Source organism: Macaca mulatta, chromosome 2 (genome assembly GCF_049350105.2).
Source record: "Macaca mulatta isolate MMU2019108-1 chromosome 2, T2T-MMU8v2.0, whole genome shotgun sequence".
NCBI lineage: Eukaryota > Metazoa > Chordata > Mammalia > Primates > Cercopithecidae > Macaca > Macaca mulatta.
The window spans coordinates 97,662,253-97,681,538 of record NC_133407.1 but is presented as its reverse complement, the minus strand read 5'-3'; the positions used below and the strand labels follow the sequence as shown (position 1 = coordinate 97,681,538).

The following is a 19,286-nucleotide window of genomic DNA, read 5'->3' as shown; positions in this document are numbered from 1 at the left end:
AGTCTGAAGTAGCCCTGCAATGTCAGACCAGCGGCTTTCAAACTTACATGCTTCAGGACCACGTGGAAAACAGGGGACAGTGTTTGTTAAAATGCTGATGCCTGCACCTCCTCTGAATTAGAAGTATTTAAGGCTGGACCTGAACTCTGTATTTTAACAAGCATGATTATGATGCAGGCAATCTGTGGACCAAGCATTGGATGGCAGTGAAAGATACCTCAATTGCTACATGAGCGATCAAGGTCTTTCTTTCTTTCTTTCTTTCTTTCTTTTTTTTCTGAGATGGAGTCTCACTCTGTTGCCCAGGCTGGAGTGCAGTGGCACCATCTCAGCTCACTGCAACCTCTGCCTCCCGGGTTCAAGCGATTCTCCCTGCCTCAGCCTCCTGAGTAGTTGGGACTACAGGTGCCCGCCACCACGCCCATCTAATTTTTGTATTTTTAGTAGAGACGGGGTTTCTCCATGTTGGCCAGGCTGGTCTCAAACTCCTGACCTCAGGTGATCCACCTGCTTTGGCCTGCTAAAGTGCTGGGATTACAGGCATGAGCCACTGCGCCTGGCCCAAGGTCTTTCACCAAAGCATATTTGCCCTAATTCTTGCCACAACCTTAATTTGATTTCATCTTTCCTCCTCCCACTTGCCAGCATGAATTCTTATCTATGGGATTTTATAAAGATTAAATGAAATAAAATACACTGAAACGGACGGCACAGGGCCAGATGAGAAATAAGTGTGTGTGTAAAATATGTGATATAGTATTATTAAATGCTTCAACTGCTCTACTCTTTCATCACTTCTTTTACAACCAAGGATTTCAGTATTTTAAATGTGACCACCAGAGGTCTGTATACCTGTACCTGTCTTCCCTGAGAGACAGCTGTGCCATCACTGCATACCCCTGTGACTCCTACCGGGATTATAGGAATGGCAAGTGTGTCAGCTGTGGTGCATCACAGAATGAGCCTTGTCCCCTTCTGGGTAAGTCCAACAAGCAGTTTCCTCTCTGATTCACAAAGAACTAATTTTTGGTATGAATCCCAGAACCACTTTATCATGTAAAAACTGGCCCCACAATTGTATTAAAAACTTGTTTTTCTGCTGGGCATAGTGGGCTCACGCCTGTAATCCCAGCACTTTGGGAGGCCGAGGCGGGAGGATCACTTGAGGTCAAGAGTTCGAGACCAGCCTGGGCAAAATGGTGAAACCCTGTCTCTACAAAAATACAAGAAGTAGCTGGGTGTGGTGATGCGTGCCTGTAATCCCAGCTACTTGGGAGGCTGAGGCAGGAGAATCGCTTGAACTTGGGAGGTGGAGGATTCAGTGAGCCGAGACCACACCATTGCACTCCAGCCTGGGCAACAGGAGTGAAACTCCATCTCAAAAAACAAAAAACAAAGGGAAAAAGAAAAGAAAAAAGAAAAGAAAAGCAACTGTAGAGTATTCCATCCAGAAGGCAGTACAATCTCCCTGGACCCTCTATTCTAGCGTGGAAAAGAAGGTTCCAGAAGAGTTTCCAAGCTTACCCAGGGTACAGTCACTCTACATAGCCTGCTCCTGTGGGGACAGCAATACCCTCTCTGTGCATACAACCTCTCTGCTGGGAGAGGGTCCACAATAAGCCCAGAGACCCTCCTGCCAAGTGAACTTTTTCACAGATTCATGTCTGTGTAAATATCCTCACTCCACATTCCAGCTCTTGTGTGCACCTACAGCAGATGGGAGTGAGGTAATAGATATTGTGGAGTCTGCTTGGATATTCATTCGCTAGGGATTAGTACAGATATTCTAGGTGGTTAGGACTTTGAAACTGGATGGCCATGAGGATTTTCTATTTTTTTCCAAAAGGAAAAATCCAAGTTAACAGCAGGGCATGGTATAGACAAGGGATTCTCAACCTTGATTGTGCTTTCGAATCACCTAAGGAGTTTTAACACAATACTGATGCCTGGGTCCCACCCTGGATCAATTAAGGCAGAATGTGAAGGCCATTCTCTAGGGCTAGGGACAGAGGAGAGAAAGAGGCCCGTCTGGACAGCACACAAAGGAGGACACTCACCTGCTTAGTGACACAGTCATGTGGCAAGCCCAGGTCTATGCAATGTAGGGGCCCCATTGTCGTTCTTCAAGAAAGCACACTGCTTAGGGCTGGGCGCGGTGGCTCAAGCCTGTAATCCCAGCACTTTGGGAGGCCGAGATGGGCGGATCACGAGGTCAGGAGATCGAGACCATCCTGGCTAACACGGTGAAACCCGTCTCTACTAAAAACAATACAAAAAACTAGCCAGGTGAGGTGGTGGGCGCCTGTAGTCCCAGCTACTCAGGAGGCTGAGGCAGGAGAATGGCGTAAACCTGGGAGGTGGAGCTTGCAGTGAGCTGAGATCCGGACACTGCACTCCAGTCTGGGTGACAGAGTGAGACTCCGTCTCAAAAAAAAAAAAGAAAAAAAAAAAAAAGAAAGCACATTGCTTTGCAAGAGTGATGCTATTTTACGTATGAACTTGAATCTGTTTTAATCTAGAAAATGGATATATTACTGACAAACGTCAGTGTTATTTTTAGTCCACACCAGTGTGTGCCACACCCCGCACCCCCCCACCTTGCTACTGATAACCAGTAAAGGGGGAAAACCACTGGAGGGTCCTGTTGCCCTTCAGCTCTTAGGAACAGGGTTGGCCAGCAAGATGGGTCACCCTGCAGGCCCTCACCATGGGGAATGGAGGTGGAGGGAGTTTCTCTCAGAAGTGGTGGATACAGTCAAACTCAATGTTCTTGCTACCTTAGTTGCTTTTACGTTTATATAATACATGCTAATCTTACAATTTTTAAACTTGTTTTATAGGCTATCGTGCTGATAATTGGAAAGACTATTTAAGGGAGAAAGATCCTCCAATGACGAAGGCATTCTTTGACACAGCTGAGGAGAACCCATTCTGCAGTGAGTGGTGAATGTGGTTGTTGACTTTTGCCTCTTATTTTGAGGATGGCTGAGTCTCAGCTTCCTGGCTACTTCTTGGCAAGTACGGGCCATGATGAAGCATCAACTTTGGAGCTGGAAGGGCCGAGGTTGACTCCTGAGTCTACCACATAATAGCTGTGGGACCTTTGTTATCAGGAGAACCTGCTCCCGATGGTTACATGGGTTCTTTTCTATTTCCTAAGTGTCTCAGCTGGTTTGAGAAATAACGGGAAAGAGCACAAGAGAGAGAAATTTAAAGCTGGGTGTCCTGAGGAGACATCACATGTCGGCAGGATCCGTGATGTTCCCCGAGTTGTAAAACCAGCAAGTTTTTATTAGCAATTTTCAAAAGGGGAGGGAGTGCACGAATAGGGTGTGGGTCACAGAGATCACATACTTCACTAGGTAATAAAATATCACAAAGCAAGTGGAGGCAGGGCGAGATCACAGGACCACCGGATGGGGTGAAATTAGAATTGCTAATGAAGTTTCAGGCACACATTGTCATTGATAACATCTTATTTAGAAGACAGGGTTTGAGAGCAGACAACCTGTCTGACCAAAATTTATTAGGTAGGAATTTCCTCATCCTAATAAGCCTGGGAGCGCTACAGGAGGCCGGGGCTTATTTCATCCCTTCGGCTTCGACCATAAAAGGCTGCACGCTTCTAAGGGGGCCATTTATAGGCCTACCCTCAGAGCGCATTCTCTTTCTCAGGGATGTTCCTTGCTGAGAAAAAGAATTCAGCGGTATTTCTCCTATTTGCTTTTGAAAGAGGAGAAATATGGCTCTGTTCCGTCTGGCTCACCGGCAGCCATAAGTCTTATCTCTGGTGTTCCCTGAACATTGCTGTTATCCTGTTCTTTTTTCAAGATGCCCAGGTTTCATATTGTTCAAATACACATGTTCTACAAACAATTTGTGCAGTTGACACAATCATCAGAGGGTCCTGAGGCGACATTCATCCTCCCCAGCTTATGAAGAAGATGACAGAATTAAGAGATTAAAGTAAAGACAGGTGAAGGAAATCACAAGGATATTGATTGGGGAAGTGATAAGTGTCCATGAAATCTTCACAATTTATGTTCAGAGATTGCAGTAAAGACAGGCATAAGAAATTATAAAAGTATTAATTTGGGGAACTAATAAATGTCTATGAAATCTTCACAATTTATGTTCTTCTGCCATGGCTTCAGCCGGTCCCTCTGTTTGGGGTCCCTGACTTCCTGCAACACTTGGTCAAGTCATTTGACTTCTCTGAGTCTCAGTGTCCTGACTGCTCAAATGGGGGTAATAATGCCTGTCTTCTGGGATATTAGGTTTAATCTGATGCAATTTAAAAATATTAATTTAATAAAATCTCAACAAATCAGAGTTGTTAGTTTCACTGGATGACCATTCTAATCACTAAGATCTTCCAGAAAATTGCTTGATTCCCCAAGAGACATAAAATTGAGACTAGGAAAAATCAGGTGTCAGCCATATCTACAGGTCAGTTCCAGCTCTAAAGCAAACACGATGACCTAAAGCCCTCGAGAGGTTGAGTATTCCAGATGGGAATTAAAGGGGGCAGCCGATGATTAGACGCCTTGGGAAGCAACTAGAATTTCCCTGGGCAGATGTGTTTTTCCTACAGTGTTGTACCCATTTTCACTTTCCTTGGGAACAACTATTTTTTTTATTTATTTTTTGAGACAGGGTCTCACTCTGTTGCCCAAGCTGAAGAGCAGTGGTGCAATCTCAACTCACTGCAACCTCTGCCTCCTGGGTTTGTGATATCCTCCTGCCTCAGCATCCCGAGTACCCGAGACTACAGGTGCATACCACCATGCCTGGCTAATTTTTGTATTTTTAGTAGAGATGGGGTTTTGCCATGTTGGCCAGGCTGGTTCTCAAACTCCTGACCTCAGGTAATCTGCCCTCCTTGGTCTCTCAAAGTGCTGGGATTACAGGCATCAGCCACCACACCTAGCCGATTTTAATTTTTTATTTTTTTGAGACAGGGTCTTGTTCTGTCACCCAGGCTGGAGTGCGGTGGCACAATAATGGGGCACTGCAGCCTCAACCTCCTGGACTCAAGCAATCCTCCTGCCTCAGCCTCCCAAGTAGCTGGGACTTCAGGCATGTGCCACCATGCTCAGCTAACTTTTTGTTTGTTTCTTTTAGAGACAGAGTCTTACTATGTTGCTTCGGCTTGTCTTGAACTCTTGGGCTCAAGCAATACTCCTGCCTTAGTGCTCAGATTACAGGTGTGAGCCTCCATGCCAGGTGTGAGCAACTCTTTTAAAAGAGCCTGCAGGCTGAGCATGGTGGCTCGCGCCTGTAATCCCAGCACTTTGGAAGGCCAAGGCAGGCGGATCACTTGAGGCCAGGAGTTCGAGACCAGCCTTGCCAACATAGTGAAAACCCATCTCTATTAAAAACACAGAAAAAAAAAATCCAAAAACAAAATACAAAAATTAGCCGGGCATGGTGGTGCTCGCTTGTAATCCCAGCTACTCAGAAGGCTGAGGCCGGAGAATTGCTTGAACCCAGGAGGCAGAGGTTGCAGTGAACCGAGATTACACCACTGCACTCCAGCAACATAGAGAGACTTTAAAAAAAAAAAAAAAAAAAAAAAAAGCCTGCGGATCACTGGGTTTCCCTCTTTCTTTGGAGCCATGTGTGGCAGTCCAGGATTTGGCACCTACCTGGTCTGTATGGGGCAAGCCCCTGAGCAAGTTGGGCCATAAAATGGCAAATCCAGGACTGACCTTATTCCTTCGTGGGACTATCATCTCCCTGATTAGTTCCTGTTGTAGTGTGTTTTAATTTTATCTTAAAAAAAAAAAAACCCTAAGACATTATTCAGGTAATATTTGTAGAGATGTACCCACATATTTACCACTTTTTTTTTTCTCTGAGTCTGCTGGTTAGGGAATGCTACTTTATTTTTATTGTCATCCTTTCTTGCATTTTGTAAATACAGGCAAGTGTGCTGAGTAATAATGGGGGCAGTCCAGAGTATGGCAGGAACTTCAAGAAAGGAGACCTGACTTAGTCTGGGGTCAGGGAAAGCCTCCTGGAAGAATGACATTAAACTGAAACTTGAAAGGTGGGCTCACAGAGCTGGCAAAGTAAGAGTGCCCAGGTGGGTGAAGGCCCAGGAGCCTTCGCAGTCCTGGGAGTGCAAGTGGTTGGGCATGATTGGGAAAAGGATGAGGAAGGCTGGATAGGCTGGCAGACATGGCCCAAATTGTGGAAAGCTGTCTCAGCCATGAAGGGTCTCCAAATGGCCCCTTAGTTGGTTGAGTCTAAAATGGGCAGGAATTGATGTGAACCACACTCAGTCACAGGCCCTGAGACTTCACCATACCTGGAAACATTGGTTCAACGATGATGCCTGACCATGGTTACTGGAAACCAGTGAACTCTGCTAGCACTCATTCCATCTTTACCAAAGAGAAGAGAAGGGAATATTAGAAACTTCTGCCCTGTATTTTTGCAGAGAAACTAGAGAGAAAGAGAAGAAGAGACTCAGTGATTAGGGAGGTTCAGTTTTTAGGAACCAACCCTTCAGGGTAGTATCTCTCGCTTACTGTATTCTCTCTCTGTTTTGCAGTGTATCATTATTTTGTGGACATTATAACATGGAACAAGAATATCAGAAGAGGGGACATTACCATCAAACTGAGAGACAAAGCTGGAAACACAACAGAATCCAAAATCAATCAGTAAGTTGAGATACAATTGTCTGCAGTGCGCTATTTCCCTTTTTGCTCAGAGAACCTGAATCACAAATCCACCTACTTTGTTATTTATAGATCTATGCTTTTCCTTGTTCTATAAAAGATATAAGGGGACCTATTGCTTAGTTGCTTCCCTGGCTCTTGATCTCCCAGGCTCTTTACAAATGGGATTGGTGCAAGGGTTTTCTTTCCTTCCCTCCTTCTCTTCTTCCTTTCTTTCCTTCCTCCCTTTTTCCTTCCTGTCCTCCCTCTTTACCTCCCTTTCTCCCTTCGTTCCTCTCCTCCTTACTTCCTTTGATTAAACATGTAATACTAAAGTTATCCTTGTTTGCTATGAAGGATTTAAACAATAAAGGAATATGCTGATTTAATTATCCCACATTGTATACATAGATCAAAACATCACCTTTTATCCACTAAATCTATATAATTATGATTTCTCATTATCAATAAAAAATAATTTAAAAAAAGGAATTTGCAATATAAAAGTACAAGTCCTTGCCGAATCTCACCAACAATCCCAGCCCCAAAGGCAAAAGACATCTCTACCCACACACATTTCTATTCTTTCACGAGCTCATAATACATATGTAAACATATATAATACATATATAACATATATATGTGTGTTTGTATATATATGTTTCTGAAACTCAGGAAATATTATTTGCTGCTGGGCATGGTGGCTCAGGTCTGTAATCCCAGCACTTTAGGAGGCCAAGGCAGGCAGATTACCTGAGGTCGGGAGTTCAAGACTAGCCTGGCCAACATGGTAAAACCCCATCTCTACTAAAAATACAACAATTAGCATGTGTGGTGGCGGGCGCCTGTAGTCCCAACTACTTGGGAGGCTGAGCCACGAGAATGGCTTGAACCCAGGGGGGCAGAGGTTGCAGTGAGCCAAGATCACGCCACTGTACTCCAGCCTGGGCAACAGAGCAAGACTCCATCTAAAAAGAAAAAGAAAAAGAAAAGAAAAGAAAAGAAAATGTAATTTGCAATCAAAATTGGAAACATTCTAAAAATCTAACAATGGGAAAATGGTTAATGTAAATATTCCCACTATACATTGAAGTCATTTATAAAACACAGACAAGGAAATGCTTATAATGTGCTAAGTGAAAAATGTAGAATATCAAATTATATAAAGCATAAAATTAGCTTAACAATGTAAAAATCAATGAAAAAGAAACATGCCAAAATGTTACATTGCCCTTTGGGTGGTGGGAATTTGAGTGGTTTTTTTTTTTTTTTCAACTTCTCTTTTCTTTTTAACTTTCTGATGGATATATACATATATATGTTTAAAATTAATTAATACTTTAGAAAATCTTTATTATCAGGAAAATGGGGGAGGAGGCTTTAAGCAAAGGAACTTGAAGCTCATTTTATTCAGGAAATGTTTTCTGGGACCTACTGTTTACCAAGCACTTGGGCTGTCTCTTGGCCACATCCATAGAAGACTGGGTAGAATGTCATCTGAAAGTGGCAGTCACCCTATGGGTTCATCGTGTAGATAAATAGAGAAAGTGGGTGTGGGGTGGGTGGTTTGTAGGTGGCTTTTTAAAATGCATTTTTGGATCATAATAATAACAACCTTTGTTTATTGAACTAAGCATGTTATACAAATTGGCGAATGCAATTGTACCAAAACCCTATGAGGTACCATTACCATTCCCATTTCATCTATGAAGAAACTGAGGCTCAGAGAGACCAAGTAATTTGGCCAGTATCACACAGCTGATCAATGTGAATCAAGTGAAATCAGAAGCAGGTCTATCCAACCCCAGCACCTATAGTTTTAATCACTACATTAGATTCCTCCCATTAAGCTGTATTGCTCCCCGTACCCCCACCATACTCGAAGTTTGGGAGTGCAGCGGTGTTTTTTTTGTTTGTTTGTTTTTTGTTTTTTTGAGACAGAGTCTAACTGTCCCCCAGGCTGGAGTGCAGTGGCGCGATCTCAGCTCACTGCAAGCTCCACCTCCTGGGTTCACCCGATTCTCCTGCCTCAGCCTCCCTAGTAGCTGGGACTACAGGCACCCGCCACCACACCTGGCTAATTTTTTGTATTTTCAGTAGAGACGGGGTTTCATTGTGTTAGCCAGGATGGTCTCGATCTCCTGACCTTGTGATCCACCCGCCTTGGCCTCCCAAAGTGCTGGGATTACAGGCATGAGCCACCCTGCTGAGCTGGTTATTTATTTATTTATTTTTTTAGGGTTCCCTGCTGATTTGTTTCATAGCTAATGTCCCCACATCCATGGTGGGGCAGCATTTTCAGGGAGATCACCGCTATGGGGCGCATCTTGAGGAATCTTCAGTGAGGAAGCAAGAGCAGAGATCTTACCTAGAATTTAGAATTTTCTATTCTGGAGATTCTAAGAACTAGCAGGGAAGATTGTGCAATTATATAATGAAATTTTCCCACTTAGCAAAACTTAAGTATTCTGTCAATAATTTGTTACATATTTGCTTTACATATGTCTTAGAATTTTTTTTTTTTCTTGAAACAGTGTTTCACTCTGTCACACAGGCCGGAGTGCGGTGGCGAGATCATGGCTTACCGTAGCTCAACCGCCTGGGCTCAAGCGATTCTCTGGGCTCAGCCTTCAGAGTAGCTGGAACTAAGTGCACCACCATGTCTAGCTACTTTTTAATTTTTCTGTAGAGATGAGGTATCACTATTGCCCAGGCTAGGCTTGAACTCCTGAGCTCAAGCGATCCTCCCGCCTTGGCCTCCCAAAGTGCAGGGATTACAGGCATGAGCCCCCACACCCAGCCCAATTTTTAATTTTATACAGTGAATGTCTCCTAAGTAGGAATTCCTAAATTTGGAGTTTTGTATCTTGATTAAGATAAATACCTTAACATCTTTAATGCACATTCTTATTTTAGTCCTGTTTGTGAAAACATCACTATTAATCAGAGAATATGTACAAAAAGAAAATAATCGTTATATTACATGGTGAGATTATGGGTACTCTTCTCTTTTTTTCAAGATGAACTTTATCATTTTTTAAATTATTTTTACAATTTAAGAAAAAGAAAATGATATTAGAGCATGTACCCTGAGTTGATCCAGTCTTACCAGACTATGGGAATAGATGAAGTCACAGTCAAGATTATTATTGGTCTGGAGACTCTCCCTGGATTCATGTATTTGTATTTGCTTTTTAAAAAAATCATTTTGAAAGGCCAAGCTCAGTGACTTATTCCTGTAATCCCAGCACTTTGGGAGGCTGAGGCAGGGGGATAGCTTGAGCCCAGGAGTTTGAAACCAGCCTGGACAACATAGCAAGACTCTGTCTGTACAGAAAACAAACGAACAAACAAACAAACAGTGGGCTTGGTGGTATGTGCCTGTAGTCCCAGCTACTCAAGAGGCTCAGCCGAGGGGATCACTTGAATCCAGGAGTTTGAAACTACAGTGAGCTATGATTACACCACTGCACTCCAGCCTGAGTGACAGAGTGAGATCTTGTCTCAAAAAATAAAATTAAAAATTGAGAAATAATTCACATAAAATTCACCCTCTTTTTTTATTATTTTATTTAATTTTATTTTTGAGACAGAGTCTCGCTTTGTTGCCCAGACTGGAGTACAGTGGCGGGATCTCTGCTCACTGCAATCTCCACCTCGCAGGTTCAAGTGATTCTTCTGCCTCAGCCTCCCAAGTAGCAAGGATTACAGGCACCTGCCACCATGCCCAGATAATTTTTGTATTTTTAGTAGAGACGGAGTTTCACCATGTTGGCCAGGCTGGTCTCTAACTCCTGACCTCAGGTGATCTGCCTGCCTCAGCCTCCCAAAGTGCTGGAATTACAGGCGTGAGCCACTTTGCCGGCCACATTCACATTTTAAAACATACAATTTGGCTGGGTGAAGTGGCTCATGCTGGTATCCCGGCAGTTTGGGATGCTAAGGCATGGGGAATCACTTGAACTCAGGAGTTCGAGACTAGCCTGAGCAACATGGCAAAACCCATCTCTACAAAAAATACAAAAATTAGCTGGGTGTAATGACTTGTGCCTGTAGTCCCAGCTACTCAAAAGGCTGGGAGGTGGGTGGATAGCTTGAGGAGGCAGAGGTTGCAGTGAGCCAAGATTGTGCCATTGCACTCCAGCCTGGTCAACAGAGCCAGACCCTGTCTCAAAAAAAAAAAAAAAAAAAAAATTAAAAAAATTTTAAAATAAAGTATACAATTTCGTAAATTTTAATATAGTCACAAAATGTACAACAATCACCATCATTTAATTCCAAACCATTTTCATCATCTCAAAAAGAAACCCTATATCCTTTAGTAGTAATTCTACATGTCTACTCCCTACCCGCTGGCAACCACTAAACTTTCTCTGAATTTGCCTATTCTGGACATGTCCTATAAAGATAATCATACGATATGTGGCCTTTTGTGCCTGGCTTTGTTTGGCTAGTTTAATGTTTTCTTTTTTTTTTTTTTTGAGACGGAGTTTTGCTCTTATTGCCCAAGCTGGAGTAAAATGGCACGATCTTGGCTCACCGAAACCTCCGTCCCCCTGGGTTCAAGCAATTCTCTTGCCTCAGCCTCACGAGTAGCTGGGATTACAGGCATGCTCCACCACGCCCGGATATATGCATATATATATATATATATATATATATATTTTTTTTTTTTTTTTTTTTTGAGACGCAGTCTTGCTCTTGTCACCCAGGCTGAAGTGCAGTGGCGCGATCTCTGCTCACTGCAATCTCCGCCTCCTGGGTTCAAGCAATTCTCCTGCCTCAACCTCCTGAGTAGCTAGGATTACAGGTGGCCACACAACGCCCAGCTAATTTTTGTACTTTTAGTAGAGACAGAGTTTTGCCATGTTGACCAGGATGGTGTCGAACTCCTGACCTCAGGTGATCCGCCCACCTCGGCCTCCCAAAGTGCTGGGATTACAGGCGTGAGCCACCGCACCGGGCTTAATTTTATATTTTTAGTAGAGATGGGGTTTCTCCATGTTGGTCAGGCTGGTCTCGAACTCCCGACTTCAGGTGATCTGCCTGCCTCAGCCTCCCAAAGTGCTGGGATTACAGGTATGAGCCACCTCACCCAGTCAGTTTAATGTTTTCAAGATTCATCCACGTTGCGGCATGTAGTAATATTTTGTTCCTTTTTGTGGCCAGTGTTCCAATGTATTTATATGCCACATTTCATTCATCAGTTCATGGGCATTTGGATTGTTTCCACTTTTTGGCAATTATGAATAATGCTGCTATGAACATTTGGATAAAAGTTTTTATGTGAGCATGTTTTCATTTCTCTTGGGTATATACCAGGAATGGAATTACTGGGTCATACGGTATATGTTGAACATTTTTAGGAACTGCCAAACTATTTTTGGCAGTTGTACTATTTAACATTCCCACCAGCAATGTATGAGGGTTCCAATTTCTCCACATCCTTGCCAACACTTGTTATTGTCTTTTAAAGAAAATTCTTTTTTGGCCAGGCGTGGAGGTTTACACCTGTAATCCCAGCACTTCGTGAGGCCGAGGTGGGTGGATCATCTGAGGTCAGGAGTTGGAAACCAGCCTGGTTAACATGGCGAAACCCTGTTTCTACTAAAATTACAAAAAATTGGCTGGGCACGGTGGCTCACGCCTGTAATCCCAGCACTCTGGGAGGCCGAAGGGGGGCAGATCACGAGGTCAGGAGATCGAGACCATCCTGGCTAACATGGTGAAACCCCGTCCCTACTAAAAATACAAAAAATTAGCCAGGTGTGGTGGTGGGCGCCTATAGTCCCAGGTACTCCGGAGGCTGAGGCAGGAGAATTGCTTGAACCCAGGAGGCAGAGGTTGCAGTGAGTTGAGATCAAGTCACTGCACTCCAGCCTGGGTGACAGAGCGACACTCCATCTCAAAAATAAAAAAAAATCAGCCGGGTGTGGTGGCACATGCCTGTAATCCCAGCTACTCAGGAGGCTGAGGCAGGAGAATTGCTTGAAACCAGGAGGCAGAGGTTGCAGTGAGCTGAGATTGCGCCATTGCACTCCAGCCTGGGCAACAAGAGCAAAACTCCGTCTCAAAAAAAAAAAAAAAAATTATTTTTTATTGTGGTAAAAATAAATAACATAAAAATTACCATCTTAATCATTTTTTTGGCGTACAGTTTAGTAGTGTTAAGTATATTCACATTGTTGTGAAGTAGATTTCCAGAACTTTTTCATCTTGTGAAACCAAAACTCTACACCCATTAAACAACTTCCCTTCCCCCACCCCAAAGTAAACACCATTCTACTTCCTTTTTTTTTTTTTTTTTTTTTTTTTTGAGACGGAGTCTTGCTCTGTCGCCCAGGCTGGAGTGCAGTGGCGCGATCTCGGCTTACTGCAAGCTCCGCCTCCCGGGTTTACGCCATTCTCCTGCCTCAGCCTCCCGAGTAGCTGGGACTACAGGCGCCCGCCACCTTGCCCGGCTAGTTTTTTGTATTTTTAATAGAGACAGGGGTTCACCGTGGTCTCGATATCCTGACCTTGTGATCCGCCCGCCTCAGCCTCCCAAAGTGCTGGGATTACAGGCGTGAGCCACCGCCCCCGGCCTCTACTTCCTCTTTCTATGAATTTGACTATGTTAGATACCTTATGTAAGTGGAATCCTACAGCATTTGTCTTTTTGTGACTGGCTTATTTCACTTAGCATAATGTCTTCTATGTTCATCCATGTTGCAGCATGTGACAGGATTTCCTTCATTTTTTTTTCTTGGAAACTCACTGATTGATTGATTTGATTGATTTATTTTTTTGAGATGGAGTCTCACTCTGTTGCCCAGGCTGGAGTGCAGTGGTGCAATCTCGGCTCACTGCAACCTCCTCCTCTCAGGTTCAAGCGATTCTCCTGCCTCAGCCTCCCGAGTGGCTGGGACTACAGGTGCATGCCACCATGCCCAGCTAATTTTTTTGTATTTTTAGTAGAGACGGGGTTTCACCATGCTGGCCAGGCTGGTCTCAAACTCCTAACTTCATGATCTGCCTGCCTCGGCCTCCCAAAGTGTTAGGATTATAGCCGTGAGCCACCACGCTTGGCTGATTTCCTTCTTTTTTAAGGCTGAATAATATTTCATTGTATGCATATACCACACTTGTTTATTCTTCCATCAATGAACACTTGGGTTGCCTCCTCCTCTTGCCTATTGTGACTAGTGCTGCTATGAACATGGGTGTGCAAATATCTCTTTGAGACTCTGCTTTCAATTTTTTTGGACATATCCAGAAGTGGAATTTCTGGATCATATTGCAGTTCTATTTTTAATTTTTTGAGACACCACTATACTGTTTTCCTTAATGGTTGCACAATTTTCCAATCCCACTGACAGTGCACACAGGTTCCGGTTTCTCCACATCCTCACCAACATTTGTTATGTTCTATTATTTTGATATTAGCCATCTGAATGGGTGTGAGATGATTCTGTGTCTTTTGAACATTTATATCACTTTTTTTTTTTTTTTTTAATTTTGAGACAGAGTCTTGCTCTGTCGCCAGGCTGGAGTATAATGGCGTGATCTCAGCTCACTGCAAACTGCACCTCCCAGGTTTAAGCAAATCTCCTGCCTCAGCCTCCTGAGTAGCTGGGACTACAAGCGCGAGCCACCATGCCCAGTTAATTTTTATATTTTTAGTAGAGACGGGTTTTCACCATGTTAGCCAGGATGGTCTTGATCTCTTGACCTCGTGATCTGCCTGCCTCAGCCTCCCAAAGTGTGGGGATTGTAGGCATGAGCCACCACGCCCGGATTCCATCACTCTTTGAAACACTTCCTAACTTTCTGGCACACGGGTTTCCAGGATCACTTTGCACATTTCCTGCCCCAGCTGTGGAATCAATCATTTCTCCAGGGAGCCCTAGTTTCTTTCAGTAGAGATGGTATCAAGAAAACAAAATCTGGGCGCCTTTCAGATTAGTTTTATTTGTGGCACTTCTGTACTCCTTGGGACTTAGACATGATCCCGGTGGGGTGACAGATACCTCGTCACAATCACCCCATTCCCAAAGTAAGAATTAATGTTGGCCAGGCTCAGTGGCTCATGCTTGTAATTCCAGCACCTTGGGAGGCTGAGGCAGGCGAATCACCTGAGGTCGGGAGTTCAAGACCAGCCTGTCCAATATGGAGAAACAGTGTCTCCGCTAAAAATACAAAAATTAGCCAGGAGAGGTGGCGGGTGCCTATAATCCCAGCTACTCAGGAGGGTGAGGCAGGAAAATCACTTAAACCCATGAGGCAGAGGTTGCAGTGAACTGAGATCACACCACTGCACTCCAGCCTGGGCAACAGAGCAAGACTCCATCTCAAAAAAAACAAAAAAAAACCCCAAAAAACAAAAAAGAACAAAAGAAAACCACAAAGGATTAATGTCTAGAGCAAGCCTTCTGTTCCTGAAGCCAGGGGTTCCATGGTCCTTCCACCTCCCAGAAAGACATTGACTGAACTGAACCTCTCCAGTGATATACCTTAACTTCAATTTGGTTTCCCACCTATAGAAAACATCTCTATACACTTGGAAAAAAGTATCGGACTCTGGATTTGCCTCTTTTAAGGTTCATCTTGAGAGGGAGAACTAAATAAAATGCATGCTTAGGCACAATTCAATTAACATCTAGTTTGGCTAAAGATGTACTTAGGCATCTAGGGATGCAGTTTAATGGAAAGATCATAACTTTGAATTCAGTCAGAACTGGGCTGGAATCCCTTCACTGCTGCATATAAGGCCTGTGACCTGGGGAGCTCAATCTCTGTAAGCATCTGTTTCTGTCTATTAAATGAGGAGAATAATGCCCCCCTCGCAGAATGTTTCAGGGGGTCGGAGAGATGAGTCAAGAGACAAGGACATCACCTGGTGTGTAGGAGGCAGTCATTAGCATCATATCACTCTAATGTCATTTTGGGTCACTTACACAGCCCTTTGGAGTCAGCAGACTTTGCCCATCAAAGTTGACTAGTTCTTGGGAGGTTACTATACTCCAGCCTGGGCAATAGAGTGAACCCTGTCTCAGAAACAAACAAACGGCCGGGCGCGGTGGCTCAAGCCTGTAATCCCAGCACTTTGGGAGGCCGAGACGGGCGGATCACGAGGTCAGGAGATCGAGACCATCCTGGCTAACACGGTGAAACCCCATCTCTACTAAAAAATACAAAAAACTAGCCGGGCGAGGTGGCGGGCGCCTGTAGTCCCAACTACTCGGGAGGCTGAGGCAGGAGAATGGTCTAAACCCGGGAGGCGGAGCTTGCAGTGAGCTGAGATCCGGCCACTGCACCCCAGCCTGGGCGACAGAGCAAGACTCTGTCTCAAAAAAAAAAAAAAAAAAAAGAAACAAACAAACAAACAAACAAACAAACAACACATCAGCTAGTGCAGGCTATGGGGTGAAGTAGTTACCAGCTTACCAGTGACTTGTAGGCTTCAAAACTGCTTTCTTTCATTAGTAGTCTTTATCCATTTTTCAATATTATTTCTTCCTTCCAGTGAACCCACCACATTTCAGAAATATCACCAAGTGAGTCTACTTGCAAGATTTAATCAAGATCTGGATAAAGTGGCTGCAGTTTCCTTGATGTTCTCTACAGGATCTATAATAGGCCCAAGGTACAAGCTCAGGATTCTCCGAATGAAATTAAGGTCCCTTGCCCATCCGGAAAGGTGAGCTGAGGGTAGACAAAATGCTAGTTTCCAGGGATATTGCTGGATCCTGTCCAATCTGCTTGGTCTGATGTTTTAATAAGACTCTATTATTCACAATGAAGGACATGATGGGTTTTCCAAAACTAGTTTTTATTATAAACAAGTAGCCCAGGCCAAGTGTAGTGGCTCAGGCCTATAATCTCAGCACTTTGGGAGGCCAAGGTGGGAGGATTGCTTCAGCTCAGGAGTTCTAGCCAGCCTGGGCAACATATGGAGACCCCGTCTCTGCAAAAAAAGAAAAAAAAAAAAAAAAGGCCAGAAAGCAAATAGCCCAGCCCAGCTGGATTTGGTGGTGCATGCCTGTAATCCCACTACTCAGGAGGCTGAGGCGAGGGGATCACTTGAGCCCAGGAGTTGGAGTCCAGCCTGGGCAACATAGCAAGATCCTATCTCAAAATAAAAACACAAAATTAAATTTAAAAAATTTAAAAATTAAAACAGGTAGCCCAGTAATCCAAGAAAATTATACTACATGTACTTAAAGATAGATGGCCTAGTAATCCAAGGAAATACAGTTGTTATATGCTGAGAATTATACAATTCTTCCCTAACTACCACACTACTTGTAAGCTGGTAATTTGTTGTAGAAATGAAAGCTTTGTATAATTTGGCAAGCTGATAAAACAGAGCCTAGGATAAAAAAAGGTACAGAAAATTGGAACATATTATTCCCTTGACCACAGGCGTGTCCACCATGCCCAGCTAAGTTTTGCATTTGTGATTTTGTATTTTTAGTAGAAAAAAAATTTTTGTATTTTTAGTTTCGCCATGTTGGCCAGGCTGGTCTTGAACTCCTGGCCTCAAGTATCCGCCCGCCTCAGTCTCCCAAAGTGCTGGGATTACAGGCATGAGCCACCACACCTTTGACAGTATGAAAGTATTATATTGAATTTCTTAAATTTGATAATGGCACTGAAAATGTCCTTGTTCTTAGGAAATATACAATGAAGTCTTAAGGAGTAAACAATCTATTCTCAATTGCTCCAGAAAAAATAAGCAACAATGTATGTGTGGGAAGAGAGAGACAGACAAACAGAGAAAGAAGGGGAGAAGGAGAGAAAGAATTATTGTTATTTTTTAAAGTACGGAGCTGTGTTGACATGTATGTTTTGTGACAAATGCCCCTCTACCATATAGTCCTAGCATCTAACCTGTGGACAGAGAGGGAGACAGGAAATGATGTGAGCAGTTAGTACTTTATGAATTCCTTTTTCTTGAAAGTTTAGGGACTGAGGATGGTGGCTCATGCCTGTAATCCCAGCACCTTGGGAGGCCAAAGTGGGTGGATCACCTGGGTCAGGAGTTCGAGACCAGCCTGGCCAACATGGTGAAACCCCATCTCTACCAAAAATATAAAAAATTAGCTGGGCAGTGGTGGCGTGTGCCTGTAATCCCAGCTACTTGGGAGGCTGAGGCAGGAGAATTGCTTGTACCTGGGAGGCGGAGGTTGCAGTGAGCCGAGATCGTACCACTGCACTCCAGCCTGGGCGACAGGGTGAGACCCTCTCTCTCTCAAAAAAAAACAAAAAAACAAAAAAACAAAAAAAGAAAGTTTAGGGTACCCTAAAACATTTAATAATACAAGTTTCTCCTAAGAGGATAGTCATTACATCCTAAAACTTTTTTTTTTTTTTTTTTTTTTTGAGACGGAGTCTCGCTCTGTCACCCAGGCTGGAGTGCAGTGGCCGGATCTCAGCTCACTGCAAGCTCCGCCTCCCGGGTTTATGCCATTCTCCTGCCTCCGCCTCCCGAGTAGCTGGGACTACAGGCGCCTGCCATCTCGCCCGGCTATTTTTTTTGTATTTTTTAGTAGAGACGGGGTTTCACCGTGTTAGCCAGGATGGTCTCGATCTCCTGACCTCGTGATCCGCCCATCTCGGCCTCCCAAAGTGCTGAGATTACAGGCTTGAGCCACCGCGCCCGGCCCATCCTAAAACTTTTTAATACTTTTTTCCCCTGAATATCAGACAATATATGTTTATTTTACAAAATCTAGAAAGTACAGAAATTGATAGGAAGCAGAAAAATATCACCCATATTGTCATTATTCAGGGGCAACCACTGTTAATATTTATTGTTATTTCTATATAATCTTCCTTCTTTTATTGTTTTTAAAGCTAAAGTTATATGGTAAATACAATTTTACATCTTTCTTTCTTTTTTTGAGGGGCTGGGGTGACAGAGTCTCGCTCTGTCACCCAGGCCCCAGGCTGGAGTATAGTAGTAGCACAATCTTGGCTCATTGCAACCTCCGCCTCCTCGGTTCAAGCAATTCTCCTGCCTCAGCCTCCAAAGTAGCTGGGAGGCACACACCACCACGCCCAGCTAATTTTTTGCATTTTTAGTAGAGACAGGGTTTCACCATGTTGGTCAGGCTGGTCTCCAACTCCTGGCCTCAGGTGATCTGCCAGCCTCAGCCTCCTAATGTGCTGGGATTATAAGCATGAACCACCATGCCTGGCCATATATCTTGCTTTCTCCTTGGTGTTTTACTTACTATAAGCATTTTCTTTTCTTTTTTTTTTTTTTCTGAGACAGAGTCTCGTTCTCTCACCCAGGCGAGAGTGCAATGGCACGATCTCAGCTCACTGTAACCTCCACTTTCTGGGCTCAAGGACTGCCTCAGCCGCCTGAGCAGCTGGAACCACAGGCATGAGCCACCACCCCCAGCTAATTTTTGTATTTTTAGTAGAGACGGGCTTTAGCCATGTTGGCCAGGCTGGTCTTGAACTCCTGGCCTCAGGTATCTACCCGCCTTGGCCTATTAAAGTGCTGGGATTACAGGCGTGAGCCACCGCACCCAACCACCGTAAGCATTTTCTATATTAAAAACAATTGCTAGGTAATTTTGTATCTTAAGGATATAATATTATTTACTAGACCATTGCATTTTTGTA

General features: G+C 43.8%; 1 protein-coding gene across 3 annotated transcripts in view; it reads left to right on the top strand.

Moving 5' to 3' along the window:
• The window catches only part of LIPH (lipase H), a 78,621-nt gene that overhangs the window by 58,182 nt on the left and 1,153 nt on the right, over positions 1–19,286 (top strand). For 2 of the 3 annotated variants that reach the window (XM_015131419.3, XM_077992003.1), the window contains exons 7-10: positions 812–979; positions 2,841–2,936; positions 6,560–6,671; positions 16,174–16,347. In XM_015131419.3, coding sequence (XP_014986905.2) covers positions 812–979; positions 2,841–2,936; positions 6,560–6,671; positions 16,174–16,347 — 550 coding nt within the window. The remainder of the gene's footprint in view (positions 1–811; positions 980–2,840; positions 2,937–6,559; positions 6,672–16,173; positions 16,348–19,286) is intronic. The other variant, XM_077992004.1, reaches the window with a different exon arrangement.